Below are 21465 nucleotides of genomic sequence, written 5' to 3'. Positions count from 1 at the left end.
GTCAATGCTGAAAAAGGTAAAATTTTCAAGCTCTTGCATCTTGTATCAGCATCAAGTACTCCCAGGTCAGGTAAAATATAGGTTGTTAGTAGAGTACTAGTCCCATACTGAAATGTATCCCATTATATATCATATTAACCATCGCTTTGGGGATTCAAAGATTGCCAATGTAGTGCCAATTAATGCCAAATTATTGCAGCTTAATGCAGCAGCAAACACCCACAAGGAACTGGGTTGTAACTGCTTGCTTGTAACAACAAGTAAATTATATAGTGCCTTTCACATAGAAAATCATCCCACAACGTGGAATTCATTTAATTTCAGCGACTTTACAATGATCAGCAAGAGAACACTTTAGCCCATTGGTCTGGACTGGATTAACTCAGGTCTCAGGAGCTCAGAGAACAATGAGATAAATCATATTTTACCCAAGCTGAGAAGTGAAAGTTTTATTTTATACGGATTGATAATTCATCTTTTCCCATTTATTTAATGTTCTGTTTCACAGTCCTTCTTCAACCAGCATCCCACGCCCAACCACAAACTCCACCCCCCCCACCAAAATAAATCAACTCAAGCACCGGCATAGACCAGTTGGGCTGAATGGCCTGTTTCTGTGCTGTAAAATTCTGTGGAGCTGTTCAATCAACTCATTGCAAGTTTGTGGGATCTTACTGTGCACCAGCAGCTGTCAGCTTTGCCTACACATTATTTTCTTATTTCTTTTTCTTCTTTGGCCTCCTTGTCTTGAGAGACAATGGGTAAGCGCCTGGAAGGTGCTGGCCAGGGACGTGAACTTGACACCTCTTTGCTCAGCATGATCTTCTTCTTTGGCCTCCTGATCTCGAGAGACAATGGGTAAGCACCTGGAGGTGGTTAGTGGTGTGTGGAGTTGCGCCTGGAGTGGCTATAAAGGCCAATTCTAGAGTGCCAGGCTCTTCCACAGGTGCTGCAGAAAAATGTGTTTGTCTGGGCTGTTACACAGTTGGCTCTCCCCTTGCGCTTTTGACTTTTTTCCTGCCAACTGCTAAGTCTCTACAACTCGCCACACTTTAGCCCCGCCTTTATGGCTGCCCGCCAGCTCTGGCGAACGCTGGCAACTGACTCCCACGACTTGTGATCAATGTCACAGGACTTCATGTCGCGTTTGCAGACGTCTTTAAAGCGGAGACATGGATGGCTGGTGTACAATGTGTCTTTGGGGATCCTGCCATCTTCCATGCGGCTCACATGGCCAAGCCATCTCAAGCGCCGTTGACTCAGTAGTGTGTATAAGCTGGGGATGTTGGCCACCACGAGGACTTCTGCGTTGGAGATATGGTCCTGCCACCTGATGCCAAGTATTCTCCGGAGGCAGCGAAGATGGAATGAATTGAGACGTCGCTCTTGGCTGACATACGTTGTCCAGGCCTCGCTGCCATAGAGCAAGGTACTGAGGTCATGCTCAGCATGATAGAGCCATTATATTGTGAGGTAATTCAATGCATGCAATGCTTTGAAAGCCATCTGAGATCTATGCAAGTCTTTTTCTCTAAGGCGATGGGATCTGTTAAGGATATTGGAATGTGTCTATTTCCTGTTGCTCACTGATGACAACTAGTGGCAGTAACCCAATACTGCAACTGTAATGCAGTTCTTAATCTATCCTGATTCAGTCCCCACCACATTCACTGACCATGCATGCCCCCGCCCCCGCCCCCCACCCCCACCCCCACCATATCGGGCAAATGCCACTGACCATTCGACATTACCATTGAAGTTAATTACAAAGGTGGCACTTCCAAGACATTGACTGCGCCAGTTATTTTGGGCAGGATGGGAGGTGGAAATTTTGTCACCTTAACCTTCAAAAGCTGCCACCAGCCCCTTTTTAATGTGTTTAGCTCTACAACAAAGATACATAACCCTTATTGAATTACTCCAAAGTGCTGGAAGAGCAAATCGAGTCCTACTGGGGACTCTGGAGGAATAGGGAGAATTATAATAATTCAGAGGTGAAAACCCAGAGGCAATCCACAGTTTGTCTTGATGCATAGATCCTGCAACAGCTCTACTGCCCCTGTAGCAGGCAAATCGCATTAACATCAATCCACCTGATAAATGTACTCCTGAGCATCTGAACATATGCCCACTCTTCAGACATGAACACAAAATCTAGGCTGACACTCCAGTGCAGTACTGAGGGAGTGCTGCATTTGGAGGTGCAGTCTTTCGGATGACACATTAAACCGAGGCGCCTCCTGCTCTCTCAGGTGGACATAAAAGATTCTGTGGCTACTATTTTGATGAGGAGAAGAGGAGTTCTTCCCGGTGTCCTGGCCAATATTTATCCCTTCACTAACACCCCAAAAAAAACAGATTACCTTGTCATTCACATTACTGTTTGTGGGAGCTTGCTGTGCACAGACTGGCTGCCATGTTTCCTACATTAAAGCAGTGACTACAAATCAAAAGCTCCTCTTAGGCTGCCAAGTGCTTTGAGACGCTCTGAGTTCGAAAGACACTATATAAACACAAGAAATTTCTTTCTTTTCTATTCTATATTTTGGCTTTTTCACCTGTGCAAGGGTAAAGCCAAGAAAAAAAGTCAAGAAAGAGATTGGTTCTGAATGTCAAAAGGCACCTTGACACACTAATTAAATGAATAATGAAGTCATTAAGCTATTAGGTCAACCACCCAAAATAACGCACAACCAATTGAATGTGTGAGAGGGTTATGGGATCATACACACTGCAGTGCACTGGGCATATGCTGTCCAGCTCTTAGAATGCTAACCTGATCAAAATCCGTCACTCCTTCTCATACTGGTGTTCTATATAATTAATGCAGTGGTTCCAACATCTGGAAGAGTTTTTCTATATGTGCATTCTATCTTAATATTTGAAAGGGAGACCAAAGCCTCTACAAAGCCAGTCCATGCTCTACATAAACCATGCCACACACAAGAACAATTTGTATTTCTATAGCACCTTTGACATACTAAAACATCCCAAGGTGCTTCACAGCAGCATTATCAGACAAATTTCAACACTAAGCTGCATTAAGCGGATATTAGGATAGGTGACCAACTTAAGTGAGGAGAGAGAGGTAGAGGAGGTGGAGGGGTTGAGGGAGGGAATTCCAATGCTTAGGGCCTAGACAGCTGAAGACACTGCCACCAATTGTGTGAACAGAGGAAATTAGGAATGCAGAAGAGGCCAGAATTGGAGGAATGCAGAGATCGTGGAAAGTATTAGGGCTAGAGGAGGTTACAGACATAGGGAGCATTGAGGCCATGGAGGGATTTGAACGTAGGGATGAGAATTTTAAATATGAGGCATTGCTGTTTGTTCAGTACCTCAATCTGTGATTTACAGGTTCACATGGGCCCAGTACAAAAATCAACTTGCTGTATTTTCAACAAGAACCCTAATGGAAAGGCTGGGCCTGTAGTGCAGGATACAGCCAATGTTGATAAGAAAAGAAGAGATAACTTGAGCAGTGGGAATCTGACAGCAAACTTGGGTTTTCAAAGCTTGTAAGAAGAAAAGGAAGACTGAAGGAGCTAAGGAATTCCACTGTATTGCGTGTGAGTGAGAGAATGCACATTGAATCTTAATTTCAACACTGGAGGCAACTGATTCCCATTGACAGAGCCACGCAATGGTGGACACACTCTTTACCTGGGTGAGCTTCAAGTATTTGCTACCCAGTTGAGGAGGGCACCAACTTAAGGCAAAATATTTTCCCGGGGGCGAAATCTGGCACCAGATAATAGGTAACAGATCTCCCATTGCTGCCTAGAGTGTAAGATGATTAAAGGAAGTGACAGGGGGAGAAAGAGAGGGAAAATAATCAAACAGGCTAATGGAACGCTGGCCTTTATATTCAGAGGACTAGAATACAAGGGGGTAGAAGTCATGCAACAGCTGTACAAAGCCCTGATTAGACTACACCTGGAATCTGTGAGCAGTTCTGGGCACCACACCTTAGGAAGAATATATTGGCCTTGGAGGGAGCGCAGCGTAGATTTACCAGAATGATACCTGGACTTCAAGGGCTAAATTATGAGGAGAGATTTCACAAACTAGGGTTCCCTGGAATTGAGAAGGTTAAGGGGTGATTTAATCAAAGGTTTCAAGATATTAAGGGGAACAGATATTTTAATTAGATAGAAATTATTTTCGCTGGTTAGGGAGTCTAGGACTAGGTGGCATAGTCTAAAAGTTAGAGCCAGACCTTTCAGGAGTGAAATTAGGAAACAACTCTACACACAAAGGGTGGCAGAAGTTTGAAACTCTCTTCCACAAATGGCAATTGATACTGGATCAATCGTTAATTTTAAAACTGAGATTGCTCAATTTTTGCTTACCAACGATGTCAAAGGCTAAGGGGCAATAGCGGATATTGGAGTTAGGTCGCAGATCAGCCATGATCTCATTGAATGGGAAAACAGGCTCGAGAGTGTAAATGGTCCATTCCTCTTCCTATGTTCCTATTATTGTTTCTGGTCGGAGAGTTCAGAACAAGGTGGCAGAAGCTCAAAATTAGAGCGAGGTCATTCAGGGTGATGTCAGGAATCACTTCTTTACACAAAGAGAAGTGGAAATCTGGAACTCTCTCACCCAAAAAGGATTTCAGGCTGGGTGTCAATTGAAAATTTCAAAACTGAGAGTTTGATTGATATTTGTTGTGCAAAGGTCTTAAGGGTTACGGAATCAAGGCTGCTAAATAGGATTAAGATACGGTTCATCCATGATCTAGGTGAAAGGTGGAACAGGCTCGAGGGGCTGAATGGCCACCTCATGTTCCTATGATACAGACGCACCCGCACATATGTGGAAGCAGTTTGCTTCCCAACCTGACTTTCCCAACTGATGATCATGATCCAACAGAATTTAAATGAGTGGAGACTAAAGTAGTAGGAGAATTAAAACCGATACATAGTAACAAAGAGATTGAACCCAACACTCAATACAAACGAGGGGGGAACAGTAATTAATCATTATCCATGAGTAATCCCTTCAATTCAAATAAATTTCACCCTAAACAACTGTCTGATTGTACTATCCCTATTAATAAAATACAATATTTGAGGCATTTGGGACCTGAAGTCCATATGAAACAGACACAGAGCACAGAGAAACTCCATCAAAATTAGAAAGCAATCAAAGGGAGAGGAAATAACATCCAAAAGCCAGGTTGGCCCAATTTAGTGCTACACTAAGAATTCTTCCCTGCATAATTTATGAAAAGTTAATATGATGCGAAGCATCACATTAAGTCGTCAAAACATAGTCTTTGAAATTAACCTACAGCCACGGAAAAAATGTGGCAATACTCTGAGACAATATTTGAATAATATATTTTCCAGGAGCAGAGTTCTCACACTGAAATACTAATGGACACCACAGTATTATCTCTTCATATGAGCTGGTCAAGATAAAGATTAAGGTCTACATTATTTGAATGCAGTTTAGCACACGTTGGACCAATAAGCAGCACAGCGTACAAATATTGTTTAGTGCATTTTATAAGCCTTTCATTTGAGCAAAACAAATACTTCATTCTTCATGTAATTTGAGGCATTATAAATGGGACTCCTGCATTTAAGTTGCGTATAGAGTCAGTTTTTTCTTTCCTCACCCATGATTTATTTGCAAATATTTGCAGCTGCAGATGTTCTTTGGTTTAGCGTAAATCAGAAACAAAAGCACTTGGCAATGTGAATCAAAGTTTTGTTGACCAACACTATAAAAGGCCAAAGTAGTCAGTCAATTTTCCATTACCCGTTCCAGTGAGATTATACTGTACTGATGTTGCTAATTGAAGCTATCATTGTATCAGAGCCTGAGCACACACTCGGTTTATCGGCTTGCATTCTTTTACTTTAACGTTTTGTCTTTCTAGGTTTGAAGAGGTTAAACCATGTCGTTTTCATCTAGAAGCTTCCACATGAAGTGAACCTGCCATAAACTCTTCCCAAATAATATTTATAGCAACATCCAAACAGGAGTCGGCCATGCAACCCCTCGAGACTGCTCCGCCATTCAAGTAGATTATGGCTGATCTGTAGCTCAACTCTATTTACCCATCTTTGCTCTATATCCCTTGATACCCTTATCTAACAAAAAAAAACTATCATAGACTTGAAAATTTAAATTGATCCACAGCCTTTTGGGAGAGAATTCCAGATTTCGACTCCCTTCCATGTGAAAAAGTGCTTCCTGGTTTCACTCTTAAATGACCCAGCTCTCATTTTAAGATTATTCCCCTTTGTTTTGGATTCTCCCACCGGAGGAAATAATTTCTCTGTATCTATCCTACTTAATTGATTGATTGTTTTAAATACTTTGTTTAAATCACTCCTCAACCTTCTAAACTAAAGGGACAAGCCACATTTAAGCAACCTGTCCTCATAATTTAACCCTTTAAGCCCTGCTATCATCCTGGTCAATCTGCTTGTACCCTCTCCAAGGCCAATATATCTTTCCTGAGGTGCGATGCCCAAAACTGAACATAAATGTGGTCTGACCAAGGTTTATCGCTTCCTCACTTATAAATTCCAATACCCTTGAGATAAAGGCCAACATTCAAATTAACCTTTTAGTACTGTGCACTAGCTCGTAGTGATCTGTTAACATGGAAACCCCAGTTCCTACGTTCCTTCACAGCTCCCAGCCTCTCACTATTAAGGAGATAAGTGGATGGCCTCACACTTCCTCACATTGAACTCCATCTGCCATAGTTTGGCCCACACAGTCTGTCTCTGTCTCTTTGTAACATCCTCCTCCCAACCACACATCTTACTGTGCCTCCTAACCTTTGAAGAGACTTTGCAGATAAAACGTCAATTGAGATGCTGAACTGCCTATTGACAGCTTTTTTTAAATTGAAATCACAACAGCTCCCATGTGCCATCCTTTGATTCATATCATCCAATGGCTCAGTTAGTACAAGAACTGTCTGGTGTGGCACTGAGTCACACGGACCAACAAGGACCACATTTCAGTCTTGGTCTGCGTCAGATTATCTGATCTTAGTGGTGGTCGAGACATTACTATTAACCTCAGCAGGCTAGGTTAAAGGGAGGGATGGAAAACAGAGTTTTCCCCCTACCCCTGTTCCTAATTCATATCCTTTTTTGGAAGGGCATATATATGGTCAGTATTCGCTGCCCTGTGGTGCCCCCACAGTCAAATAGCCAACTCACGGAACTCACTTTGGAAGGAGTAACAGGAATGCAGAGTACTGGGCCAATGGGAAGATTCTTGGTAGTGTAGATGAACAGAGAGATCTTGGTGTCCAGGTGCATAAATCCCTGAAAGTTGCTACCCAGGTTAATAGGGCTGTTAAGAAGGCATATGGTGTGTTAGCTTTTATTAGTAGGGGGATCGAGTTTTGGAGCCACGAGGTCATGCTGCAGCTGTACAAAACTCTGGTGAGACCGCACCTGGAGTATTGTGTGCAGTTCTGGTCACCCCATTATAGGAAGGATGTGGAAGCTACGGAAAGGGTGCAGAGGAGATTTACTAGGATGTTGCCTGGTATGGAGGGAAGGTCTTACGAGGAAAGGCTGAGGGACTTGAGGTTGTTTTCGTTGGAGAGAAGGAGGAGGAGAGGTGACTTAATAGAGACATATAGGATAATCAGAGGGTTAGATAGGGTGGATAGTGAGAGTCTTTTTCCTCGGATGGTGATGGCAAACACGAGGGGACATAGCTTTAAGTTGAGGGGTGATAGATATAGGACAGATGTCAGAGGTAGTTTCTTTACTCAGACAGTAGTAGGGGCGTGGAACGCCCTGCCTGCAGCAGTAGTAGACTCGCCAACTTTAAGGGCATTTAAGTGGTCATTGGATAGACATATGGATGAAAATGGAATAGTGTAGGTCAGATGGTTTCACAGGTCAGCGCAACATCGAGGGCCGAAGGGCCTGTACTGCACTGTAATGTTCTAATTCTAATTCTAATTCTAATTCATGGTCTAATGTCACACTTATGAACAGTGGGTGCCCAGCTGGAGAATCAAAAGCTAGCTGTCCATTATTCTTTCTCAAATTAAAGGTTTATAATATGTACTATTGATGAATGAGCCCTGCACTGTTAGCTGGTCTGGTGTGTGCTCCACTATATTCAAATACTGTGACTTTAATATTAGTATTTCGGTGTGAAGACTCTGCTTTGCTCCTGGAAAATATATTATTCATACTTTGCCTCAACAGCATTGCCCCATTTTTAGCGCGTCTGTAGTTTAATTTCAAAAGACTTATGTTTCAACAACTTCATGTTTCCGATCATATAATTTTTTTAAAATTATGCAAGACAGAATTCTCAGCACCGCACGAAGTTGGGTGAACTTGGCTCTGAAATGTTATTAGTTCTCTGTCGTTTGGTGGTGATTGCTTCATGATGATCCATAGCCCCAGCAAATGTCAGTGTTTTCAGCAGAAGAGGAGAAGTTGGGGAAGAAGGTTGGTCATGTGCCTGAGTACAAACGTCTCAGTATGGTTATGAAATACAATTACTGCATTTATAAAACATCCTGCAGCCCTGCTATTGACTGTGACAGTCATTCAAATTCACTCACAAGCAATTGGCTATAGTCAGTCATGAAGCATCAGTGGGCGGGAGTCTCTTGTTTCTGTCAGGAAGGATCATTCACTCTTAAAACACCAATAAAGCATGTCACTCAATGATACAAACTGATATGATGTTAGTCTGACGGTTCAATGCAATAAAGGACTTTTTTCTTTAAAAGCTTCACTGAACTACGACCCATGTTAACTATAGGGATTGGGAGGGAGCGTGGTGGAAACTGAGTGGTAATTCATTTATTTTATCATGGTGCTCGGTACAATTTCAGGCATTGTTTCAGCAGCAGACAAATAAGCACATTGACATATTGAACAATATTCCGGTTTGATAAACTCCAGCTAACTTGAAACAATAATAAACTCTGATAAAATAATCACAGCTTTCTCCTCCCTCCAATCTCTGCTCCAAACACAATGAACAACCCTGCATTCTAGTTAATAGGATCAGACTGTTCAAAACTGAATCCATTCACCTAAATTACACTTAATTGCTTGATGTACCCCACATTATTAAAAAAAAAAGCATGTCACTTATATTATCATACACTTTGCGAGGCGAGGCCTGGTGTTTAGTTATTAAATATGTTTGAAATCTGATCATATTTTCTAAAGGAAATTATACTATGTCCAATATCCTGGGAGCGACTGGGGTGTCCTAAGGAAATATAATTTGTCTTGGCGTGTTTTCTAAAAGATGATCAATATGTTGTCAACCAAACATATAGTGTACTATAGCTGTATCAAGCATTTCAGTAATGGACTGTAAATTTTGAAAGCCTGTGAATATTAGCTTCAAATGACACAGCAAGAATGAGCTTATGTTGAGAAAATACAAGTGTACCTGCCCTTCTAAAAGAAAACAAGGAACAGCTTGCATTTATACAGCACCTTTCATAACATCCCAAAGCACTTTTACCATGAATGTAGTACTTTATTTTGCCCCTTCTGGGCCTCAGTTATTTGAAAGATACCACCTCAGACAGTGCAGCATTCACTCAGCACTGTACAGGAGTATTAGCATTGATTATATGTGCATGTCGCTGGAGTGGGGCTTGAACCCACAACCGTCTGACTGAAAGGTGAGCGTGCTACCCACTGGGCCAATACTGCACATAGTAACAACCATGGCTGTCATGCAACTTTGCGCTGTGAATTGCAAATACAATTTTCTTCACCATAACTGGTTATATTGATCGCCAGTGTATAAACAGGCTGCACCACAGAATACTTGCATTTAGGTTCATGACTGGTGCACCCTACATTCAGAACACTGAATCTCAAGGGAGGAGGCAGATGGACGCTTCCCCATGGATGCTTCTCCCATCAACTACAAGATGCACTGCAGCAACTCGTCAAGGCTTCATCAACAGCACCTCCCAAACCCATGACCCTGACCACCCAGAAGGATGAGAGCAGCAGGTGCATGGGAACACCATCACCTGCAAGTTCTCCTCCAAGCCACACACCATCTTGATGTGGAAATATACCATTGTTCCTTCATTATCACTGGGTGAAAATCCTGGAACTTCCTTACTAACAGCACTGTGGGAATACCTTCACCACACGGACTGAAGCAGTTCAAGAGGGCCGCTCACCACCACATTCTCATAAGCAATAAATGCTGGGCCTTTCCAGCGACGCCCATATTTCATGAATGAATAAATAAAAAAAAGGAATGCAGAACGAGTCAACCACTTTCCCAATAGTATTTATAGCGCAACATGAGCAACACTTAGGAAGCAGGATGTTCTGGGACAGGGAGGAGAGAGGTAGGTTAAAATGGGAAAAATTTACAGGGCTATGGGGAAAGAGTGGGACATTGGACTGATTGGAAAGCTCTTTCAACAGGCCAGCATAGGCACAATGGGCTGAATGGCCTCCTTCTGTGTTGTAAGATTCTATGATGTTAACCAGCCTGAAGAGAAAATAGGTGCCAAGGCACAAAACGATCTATCCAAGGACTAAATGCCTCAACAAGCAGCCAGGCTGTCCCATTGCTTTCCAATTTATTCTACAATGCTGTAATATTCCATTTCATTGGTTTGATAGCCCTGTTTAAAAAAAATCTGTATGTACTTCCCAAGATGTACTGCTATTCTGCTTCCCTGAAGTTACTCGTAGTTTTATGATAAATGCAGCAATGTACTATAGGTATGAAAAATCAATAAGACACCATACAAAGCAACGAATTCCTTTCGGGCCAGCATTCATTTTCTCAACATGAATACATCTTTTTTCCTCACCATAGTACAGAAGATTCTAAAGCACCAATAAAAAAACAATGCAGGTGATCTTTTAATCTTTTATTCCCCAAATCTGGGGATGTCTCTCTTGCAGTTCCAGAGAATTTTATAAAAGATTTTCAGCCCTTTTCCCCTCTCCTAGTTTAGTAAGAGGAAGCGCTACAATTTATCAGAGGTTGTGAAAGGCACAATATCAAGAAAGAAAGACTTACCTTTATAACATTTATATAGCGCCTTTCATGACCTCAGGACATCCCAAAGCATTTTACAGCCAATTAAGTACTTTGGAAGTGTAGTCGCTGTTGTAATGTAGGAAACGCGGCAGGCAATTTGTGCACAGCAAGCTCCCACAAACAGTAACGTGATAATGACCAGAAAACGAAGCAGCTAATTTATACACAGCAAGTTCTCAAAAACAGCATGTGATAATGACCAAACAATGTATTTAAAACAAGTTCTTCTTTCTTTTCTTTATTGACTATTCAATAACTCCTATGATGATATAACTGAGACATCACAAGCCCTTGCTTCCGACTGCAGCTTTTTTACAACAAGAGTTAAAAGGCTGTGAAATGCACAAGCCGAAAGGAGACAGGTCAATATTTAAGAACATGTTAGGTCGGTGGTCAACGAAAGGGTGAATAAAGGGATCATAGGAACAGGGTGAGCACATGGGATTAAGACTCATGTCCATGCAAAGGCTAAAAATGTTGCACAACTGCAGTGGAGTGCGGAGATGAACAACTTGCATTTATTTATTGCCTTAAATGTAGGAAAGCATTTCAAGGCACTTCACAAGAATGAAATGAGACAAGAATTGACACCAAGCTAAAAAGTAGATATTAGGAGGGGGAAGTGGTAGGTTTTTAACAGACTGATATTTCACGTAATTAACCAACATCTGGAAGAGTTTTTCTACATGCACATTCTACATTAACACTTGAAAGGAAGACCCAAACCTCTGCAAAGCCAGTCCACTGTTTACATCCATGCTATTACATACACCAAGAACAACTTGCATCTATATAGCACCTTTAACGTAGTAAAATGTCCCAGAGCAGTTCACACGAGTAATATCAGGTAGAATATGGGCCGTGTTAGGCAATATGTAAGAAGGACAGGTGACCAAAGGTTTGTTCAAGAAGGTATGTTTTGAGAGTCTTAAAAAGAGACAGAGAGACAGAGAGGTGGAAGGAGAACACACAAGAACACAAGAATTAGGAGCAGAAGTAGGCCATTCAGCCCCTCGAGCCTGCTCTGCCATTCGACAAGATCATGGTTGATCTGATTGTGGCCTCAACTCCACTTTCCCGTCTCTACCCCCATGACCCTTGACTCCTTCCTCGATCAAAAATCTGTCTAGCTCAGCCTTGAATATATTCAATGACCCAGCCTCCACTGTTCTCTGGGGAAGAGAATTCCACAGACTAACGACCCTCAGAGAAAAAAGTTCTCCTCATCTCAGTCTTAAATGGGAGATCCCTAATTTTTAAACTGTGTCCCCTAGTTCTAGACTCTCCCACAAGGGGAAACATCCTTTCAGCATCCATCCTGTCAAGCCCCCTCAAAAGCTTATATGTTTCAATAAAATTATCTCTCATTCTCCTAAACTCCAATGGGTATAGGCCCAACCTGTCCAACCTTTCCTCATAAGATATTCCCTTCATCCCAGGAATCAGTCAAGAGAACCTTCTCTGAACTGTTTCTAATGCAATTATATCCTTTCTTAAATAAGGAGATAAAACTGTGCCCAGTACTCCAGATGTGGTCTTACCAATGCCCTGTACAGCTGGAGCAACACATCCCTACTTTTATACTCAATTCCCCTTGTAACAAATGCCAACATTCCATTTGCCTTCCTAATCACTTGCTCTACCTGCATACTAACTTTTTATGAATCTCTCATGGCAGACTGGTACAAAAGGTGAAGTCACACGGGATCAGAGGTGAGCTGGCAAGATGGATACAGCACTGGCTGTGTCATTGAAGACAGAGGGTAGCAGTGGAAGGGTGCTTTTCTGAATGGAGGGATGTGACTAGTGGTGTTCCGCAGGGATCAGTGCTGGGACCTTTGCTGTTTGTAGTATATATAAATGATTTGGAGGAAAATGTAGCTGGTCTGATTCGTAAGTTTGCAGACGACACAAAGGTTGGTGGAGTTGCGGATAGTGATGAGGATTGTCAGAGGATACAGCAGGATATAGATCGGTTGGAGACTTGGGTGGAGAAATGGCAGATGGAGTTTAAACCGGATAAATGTGAGGTAATGCACTTTGGAAGATCTAATGCAGGTGGGAAGTATACAGTAAATGGCAGAACCCTTAGGAGTATTGACAGGCAGAGAGATCTGGGCGTACAGGTCCACAGGTCACTGAAAGTGGCAACGCAGGTGGATAAGGTAGTCAAGAAGGCATACGGCATGCTTGCCTTCATCGGTCGGGGCATAGAGTATAAAAATTGGCAAGTCATGCTGCAGCTGTACAGAACTTTAGTTAGGCCACACTTAGAATATTGCGTGCAATTCTGGTCGCCACACTACCAGAAGGACGTGGAGGCTTTGGAGAGGGTACAGAAGAGGTTTACCAGGATGTTGCCTGGTTTGGAGGGCATTAGCTATGAGGAGAGGTTGGATAAACTCGGATTGTTTTCACTGGAACGACGGAGGTGGAGGGGCGACACGATAGAGGTTTACAAAGTTATAAGCGGCATGGACAGAGTAGATAGTCAGAAGCTTTCTCCCAGGGTGGAAGAGTCAGTTACTAGGGGACATAGGTTTAAGGTGAGAGGGGCAAAGTTTAGAGGGGATGTGCGAGGCAAGTTCTTTACACAGAGGGTGGTCAGTGCCTGGAACTTGCTGCCAGGGGAGATGGTGGAATCAGGTACGATAATGACGTTTAAGAGGCATCTTGACAAATACATGAATAGGATGGGAATAGAGGGATACGGTCCCCAGAAGTGCAGAAGGTTTTAGTTTAGGCAGGCATCAAGATCGGCGCAGGCTTGGAGGGCCTTTATACTGTAGAGTTCTGCAGTCTCTCTCCATTCAAATAATATACTGCTTTCCTATTCTTCCTGCCAAAGCGGACAAGTTCACATTTTCCCACATTATACTCCATCTGCCAAATTTTTGCCCACTCATCTCAATCTATCTAAATCCCTTTGTAGACTCTTTATGTTCTTTTTACATCTTACTTTCCTACCTAGCTTTGTGTCATCAGCAAATTTAGCTACCATACATTCAGTCCCTTCATCCAAGTCATTGATATAGATTGTAAATAGTTGAGGCACCAGCACTGATCCCTATGGCACTCCACAAGTAACGACTTGCCAACCTGAAAATAACCAATTTATCCCTACTCTCTGCCTCCTGTTAGCTAACCAATCCTCTATCCATGCTAATACGTTATCCTCTACACCATGAGCTCTTATTTTGTAGTAACCTTTGACGTGGCACCTTATTGAATGGCTTTTGGAAATCCAAGAATACCACATCTACAGGTTCCCCTTTATCCACTTTGCTTGTTACTTCCTCAAAGAACTCTAATAAATTAGTCAAGCACGATTTCCCCTTCACAAAACCATGTTGGTTCTGCCTGATTGCACTGTAATTTTCTAAATGTCCTGCTATTACCTTGTTAATAATGGACTCTAGCATTTTCCCTATGACAGATGTTAGGCTAACTGGCCTATAGTTTCCTACTTTCTGTCTCCCTCCTTTTTTGAATGGAGTTGTTACATTTGCAATTTTCCAATCCATTGGAACCTTTCCAGAATCAAGGGTATTTTGGAAGATCACAAGCAATGCATCTAGTATCTCTGCAGCCACTTCTTTTAAGGCCCTAGGATGCAAAGAGAGAATACCAGAGCTTAGCAGCTAGATGGCTGAAGGCACAGCTGCCAATGGTGGAGCAAATGAGTTGGAATGAATCACTGTTTCTATATTGTAATCTCCCAGTAATTCCAGTGTGCAGAGTGTTGAAGATCATAGGAACATGGGAAATAGGAACAAAGGGAGGCTATTTTGCCCCTCAAGCCTGCTCTGCCATTCAGCTAGACCATGGCTAATCTTCTACATCAACGCCATTTTCCTGCACCATCTCCATATCCATTGATATCTTTAATATCTAGAAATCTATTGATTTTTGTCTTGAACATTATCAATGACTGAGCCTCCACAGCTCTCTGGGGTAGAGGATTCCAAAGATTCACCACCCTCTGAGTGAAGAAATTCCTCCTCATCTCATTCCTAAATGGCCTACCTCTCATTCTGTCCCTTGGTTCTAGACCCCCAGCTAGGGGCAACATGTTTTCTGCATCTAGCCTGTCGAGCCTGTAAGAATTTTGTATGCTTCAATGAGATCATCTCTCATTCTTCTAAACTCTAGAGAATATAGGCCCAGTCTCCTCAATCTCTCCTCATAGGACAATCCCACCATCCCAGGGGTCAGTCTGGTGAACCTTCGTTGCACTCCCTCCATGGTAAGTATATCCTTCCTTAGTTACGGAGACCAGAACTGTATACAGTACTCCAGGTGTGGTCTCACCAAGGCTCTATACAACTGCAGCAAGACTTTTTTATTCCTGTACTCAAATTCTCTTGCAATATAGGCCAACATACCATTTGCCTTCCTAATTGTTTGCTGCACCATTATGTTAGCTTTCAGTGACTTATGAACAAGGACACCCAAATCCCTTTGGACGTCAGCACTTCCCAATCTCTCACCATTTAAGCAATACTCTACATTTCTGTTTTTCCTACCAAAGTGGATAACTTCACATTTTTCCACATTATATTCCATTTTCCCTACTACTGATGTCACGCTAACAGGTCTGTCGTTCCTGTTTTCTCTCCTTCCTTTTTTAAAATAGTGGGGTTACATTTGCTACCTTCCAATCTGCAGGAACCGTTCCAGAATCTATAGAATTTTGGAAGATGGCCACCAACGCATCCACTAACTCTACCGCCACCTCTTTCAACACTCTGGGATGTAGATCTTCAGGTCCAGGGGATTCACCAACTTTCCGTCCCATTTATTTCTCCAGTACTACTTTTACACCAATACTAATTTCTTTCAGTTCCTCGTTATCACTAGTCCCTTGGTTCTCTCGTATTCCTGGGAAATTTTTCTGTATCTTGTATTGAAAGGCACTGAATAAGAACATAAGAATCACCACAGCAACCCCAAAGTGCTAAAATGTGGCAGACATCCAAAGATCATTACAGTTAAAATAAACTGTGACTTTTAATGTGTAAATGATTGCCGTATCACAGGAGAAAATGTGGGGGCTGCAGTTTGCATTTTATATTTTGTCATTTGGAGAAAAAAAAAAGCCAGATGATTTTAATTCATCATACCAAGTTGCAAAGAAAATTGTTTATCTACGCATATAAATGATAGTAAGATGATAGTGGAATACAGTGGCGCTCTATCATACTTTGACATGGTTTGGTAGCATCACAGAATCATAGAAATTTCAGTCACGGAAGGAGGCCATTCGGTCCATCATGTCTGTGCCAGCCAAAAGGAAGCTGTCCTGCCGACTCCTGCTTTCCAGCTCCTGTTCCTTGGCTCTGTAGATTGCAGAACTTCAAGTGCATATCCAAGTAATTTTTAAATGCATTGAGGGGTTCTGCCTCTACTAGCCTTCCAGACCCTCACCGTCCTCTGGGTGAAAAACAATTTTCAACTTCCCTTCCATTCCTTCTACCAATTACTTTTAGTCTATGCCCCCTGGTTATTAGCATTAAAGACCTAAGACTCTTCCAGCAAAACCGTAACTATTTTTAACTTTGGTTTCAACTGTTAAGCTCAAGCCTTTATGATAATTTATGTAGGGCCCAGCCCTCGCTGTTCTAAATATTTTCTCCCCTTCTTTCCTGGAAATGCTGCTTCATGTTTGTGGCTGCATGGCCACCCTCTCAGCCAAGCAACCAATCAGTAGCTTATATAATCATGGGAAGAGGGTCAGACTTAGCCAGTGTTTGTGCTCCCATAGAATTGCACACACCCCACAGAGCTCCCAACCTAATTTTACAAAGTTCTCAGGATGTGAATGGCGCAGGCAAAGCCATCAATTTATCGCCCATCCTTAGTTGCCCCAAAGGTTTTTCTACCACGCAATTGCTTGCTACACCACTTCATAGGGCAATTAAAAGTCAACCACGTTGGTGTAGGAATGGAGTCACATATAATGGAGGCCAGGGTGGGTAAGGGCTGCAGGTTTCCTTCCTTAAAACTGAACCAGTTGGATTTTTACATCAACCCACCAGCTCCAGAGTCACTTTTGCTGGTACCAGCTTTTAATTTCCACATTTTTTAAACTAAATGCTTCATCTACCACAGTGGAACTTGAACTCACATCTTCTAGTCTCACTTGTCTAGTCATGCTGCCTTACCTGAGTTACTATAAGGGAACAGCAAGCAACAGAGCAGCAGGCAAATGCAGCCTAAAGCAGTACTATTCAATTGTAACCCTGCAAATTGCTGGGATCCATTGACCTAGCAACAACGACGTGCAGCTTGAACATAGTAAAATGTCCCAAGGCGTTTCACAGGAGGGATTATCAAACCAAATTTGACACTGAGCCACGTAAGGAGATATTAGCACCTAAGAGGTAGGTTTTAAGGAGCATCTTAAAGGAGGAGAGAGGGATAGAGAGGCAGAAAGGTTTAGGGAAGGAATTCCAGAGGTTAGAGCCAAGACAGCTGAAGACACAGCCACCAATTGTGGAGTGATTAAAATTGTGGCTATGCAAGAGGCCAGAAATTATGCAGCACAGAGCTCTCGGAGGGTTTCGTCAGCTATCTCAAAGAGAGCGGAACCATCATTGCAGAAATCATTATTATTAGTATACAGCAATAGAGTGTTCTATTCCGTCAACTAATACAGCAAGCTGACAGATAGAAATCTGGCAACTGTGGGAAACCCCGGGATCCCCTCAGGTCCCACCTTGACAACCTGTGTCTGACAGGGGTCACACAGTGGCCAAAGGGAGAATTAATTCACAGAGGACCGCAACATCGAAAGGGTTCAGAGAATACACCAGAAAATATTAAATTAAAGTACTGTGTGTGAACTTCCTGTAAAATGATAAATCAGTGATTAACTTTTTTTTTAAAGGGCCTTATCAAAGGGACATGTTGTCCTCTCTTGAAAGGCTTCCCATGCATCCAACAATTGGATTCTTCTAGAAGATGATTGCAGCAGGTCTTTATAAATGGAGAGCAGAGCAGCACATTTCTACACTTTGATAGCATCTCATTCCGGCAAATTATGCTTCTAATTGATTCCATCATTCTTAATTAGAATATGCTTTATTCACATGAAACTAAATTAATATCAAAACACTCCTACACACTCTCTTGATATGCTCTCGGCCTTCTATATAATCTTCGAATCATTATTCTACGCAACATGGAGAAAAGATGGACCAAGTGAAGCTTCAGGAGGATGCAAAGCTGAACAAGATTCCCCCACACATTACCACACACCTCTCAAGTTCACAGTTAAGTAATACTTAAATGCTTAAGTAATCCCCACTGTGCCTTGCTTGGGGTGGGGGGGGGGGGGTGTGCACTTTCATCTGGACTTGCAACTAGGGTAGAATGGGAGAGACATCATTCCTTCATCCCAGACAACCCTTCTGAAATTCCTGTTATTACTACCTAACAGAATTTGCAGGACAACCTCTTCCTCTTTTAATCCTGGGTAATTTTAGAATTGTAATCTATCATTTACAGTGTCTCCCAGCCAAGATGCTTTTAATTACCAGATCTGCAGCATCCATTGCTTTGTAATCAACGTTCACTTGTCAGCCCATCAATCAAGGGTTAAATCTAAAATAGCAATAGCCACGACCATTTGGGGCACACTAGCTAGCGAGTATCAGGCACCTGTAACAGTGAGTGAACAGGCTAACGGGGTTGATTCAGCTGTCAGACACAGTGCTCGGGTGTGGAGTAAGTTCTCTTGTCATATTCAATTCCCCCAAGTCTCCAGCCTCCCATTTCAACACAGCAGCTACAAGCTGTACAACCAGGTCAATAGCCGTTATCTCCAGATGATCCAGCCGGCTACTGGAGAGTGAGGGTGTGACCTATTTCCCCTCTAACATTTCTCCCTTCCCCCCACCACCCCCCCCCCCCCCCCAACCCCTTCGATTGGAAAACGAGACATTTTGGTCACTGACTTTGATTCTCTCGACAACCAGTTCTTACTGTAGCAGAATAACGCACAGTTTACCCCCTCCCCTTTCCAAATGGCTCAATTTCACGGTTGCATCTCAGCTGAGCTTCCGCCACAATCCATCTGCACTCTCTGCCCCCCCATTGAGAATTTACAGTAAGGCGTTCAAACGCGTGTGATGGGAGTTACATACATATCCTAGTGTTGGCCAGAGCAACTGCAGGGTCCAACATGCGCTATTACAGCTGCTGCTTACTACGTACGGAAGGGGAGGGGGGAATGGGAGAATAACAGAAAGCATCGGATTGTATTGTGAAACTGAGTGATGTAGAGAGAAGCCAGTATCGAGATAAATGTTACATTATCACCGATTGCTCCACATCAGGAGCCGGTAACAGCATCTGTAGGCAGGGGAACCCACAGTGAGCAAGAGACAACACTCCCTCCCCCTCATAGTCACCAGCAACAGAACATTTAACACACACACACACACACATATATATATATATTTACTATTTAAACCAACTGATCGATTTAAATGTTACTCACTCGCTTTGCCTTGCTTCGGCCTCTGCAAGAGCTTCTGCACTGCAGGTACATCTTCGGTTTTGACAGCTTGCAGTAATTCCTGATCTTTCCCCATGGCTTGTGTGCTGTGTGTATGTTTATATCCGATGCATCCTACGGTTTGCGAGGTGAAGAGAGACAGAGGGAGATATTCTGCACGGCAGTGCGAGGCAGAACCACGGGAGGAGAAGCTGCACCCGATGGGTCAATGACATAGCACCAAAGAAAAAACACCTCGCCTCTTGTTTAACAAACCAAACCCCCACCCACCCCCCCACCCCCCCCCACCACCCCCCACCCCCCAAAAAATAAAGACAACACAGCCTCCTTTCTCTCTTCCAGGGGGAGCCTGACAGCACTAGGTAAACATGATTCTTGCTTTTAGTCTGTCTCCAGCCCCATCGCTTTTTTGCAGCCGCTGCCTCACTCTCTCAGCCAGAGCTGCCAGTGCTCTCACTCTGCCGCATGGTGGAGGGCGACTGTACATGATCCAAACCATCACATCCCTCTCATACAAAATAGGACAGAGCCTGGGACAAGGCATGTTTATTTCTGGAAGCGCTCTTAAAGGAAACCTGCGAGAGAGAGAGAGAGAGGAACCCCCTTTAAAAGTCCATGGTTCGTCATCATTGTTAAAAGTATGAAATTGTTTTATTTTCCACTATTTCCCCAATTCTCCAGCTCATTGCAATATTTATATCAAATGATATATTGTATTAATTTTGGTCCATAGACAAGAATTAAACAGGTGAAAATGTAAATTCGGATAGGATCATTGCAACATTTTAATACAACAACTTGCGGTAATTGGTCAGAATGCTGATGCTGTTTATAAGGGTTAAATTAAGTTGGAAAGGATCCCAAATGGGATAAGCATTATAAGATGAGGCAGTGTTGGTACCTGGCGCTATATTTCAATGGCACTGCTTATCATTCAGGGAGGAACTTACTGGACCAGAAAGCAAAGTCACATTTTGCGCTGGGAACTTGCGCCGGGCGCAAGTTACGTTGAAAATAACACGAGTCAGGCGTCTCTGGAGGTTTGATAATTGTGGACAAGAAGCAAACTTGACTCCATCAATCAACCCTCCCGCCACCACAGCCCGCTCCCAATTCATTCCGCCTCTTCAGTTATACTGAACACACGATTACATCTCAATTTCATTTAACACACATGGCTTGACTTTTTTTTTCGCCAGTTATTGAGTGGTCTCGACAGCTTCTGGCCGAATCAAGCATTGGCCAATCCATAATTGTACATCACATCTGTGGTCTGGGATCAAGCTGGTTATTTTGAAGTTAACTCCACACCTGTCTGAAATGCAGTGTCTTCTTTTCCAAGGGTTATTTTTAACCTGGAAGCAATGCTAATGATGTCCAGTGACTTTGGGTCATTGGGATTTGTACTTGCAATGCGACCAGAATGGCAATTAACATGGAATGTTTTTTTCTGGGAGTGACTGATAGACTCAAAGCGTGTTGTCTGTACCTCATTACATGTGTAGTTAAGTAATCCATTCCTGAATCAAACACATGTAACATCAATGAAATTGCCAACTTAACATTAGGAGACTGAATCTCAAGATTCAACAGCTGCAAAATCCGGCTGTGTAGTGCCCATATTTTCGGTGCTAATTGTGACATTTTGGATCCAAAATGGTGTCCAAGATGCACGCGACACTTCTGATGGATGGTATTTTGATCTGGGCGTTAGCATGGGTGCTGAGAGCAAGTATGCAGAGTAGGCAGGTCATGACGCCAGTCAGTGTGTAACACTGAATAGACTCTAGCGGTGCCATTTTTGACCTCAAGACTCCAGCTAACATCCTCTCTTAATCTCACACAGCTGAACACACGTTCAGCAGCTGGAAAGATGCCCCTAACCCCAACCA

General features: G+C 42.8%; 1 protein-coding gene across 6 annotated transcripts in view; it reads right to left on the bottom strand.

Moving 5' to 3' along the window:
* caskin1 (CASK interacting protein 1) overlaps nucleotides 1–19819 on the bottom strand; it is a 646418-nt gene extending 626599 nt beyond the window's left edge. For 5 of the 6 annotated variants that reach the window (XM_068056519.1, XM_068056520.1, XM_068056521.1 and 2 more), the window contains exon 1: nucleotides 19556–19819. In XM_068056519.1, coding sequence (XP_067912620.1) covers nucleotides 19556–19649 — 94 coding nt within the window. In that variant the 5' untranslated portion in view covers nucleotides 19650–19819. The remainder of the gene's footprint in view (nucleotides 1–19555) is intronic. The other variant, XM_068056525.1, reaches the window with a different exon arrangement.
* Nucleotides 19820–21465: the final 1646 nt, after the last annotated feature.

This window comes from Heterodontus francisci, chromosome 24 (assembly GCF_036365525.1).
Source record: "Heterodontus francisci isolate sHetFra1 chromosome 24, sHetFra1.hap1, whole genome shotgun sequence".
In the NCBI taxonomy this organism is placed as follows: domain Eukaryota; kingdom Metazoa; phylum Chordata; class Chondrichthyes; order Heterodontiformes; family Heterodontidae; genus Heterodontus; species Heterodontus francisci.
Note: the sequence above shows the minus strand (reverse complement) of the source record. Positions and strands in the feature narration are given on the sequence as shown.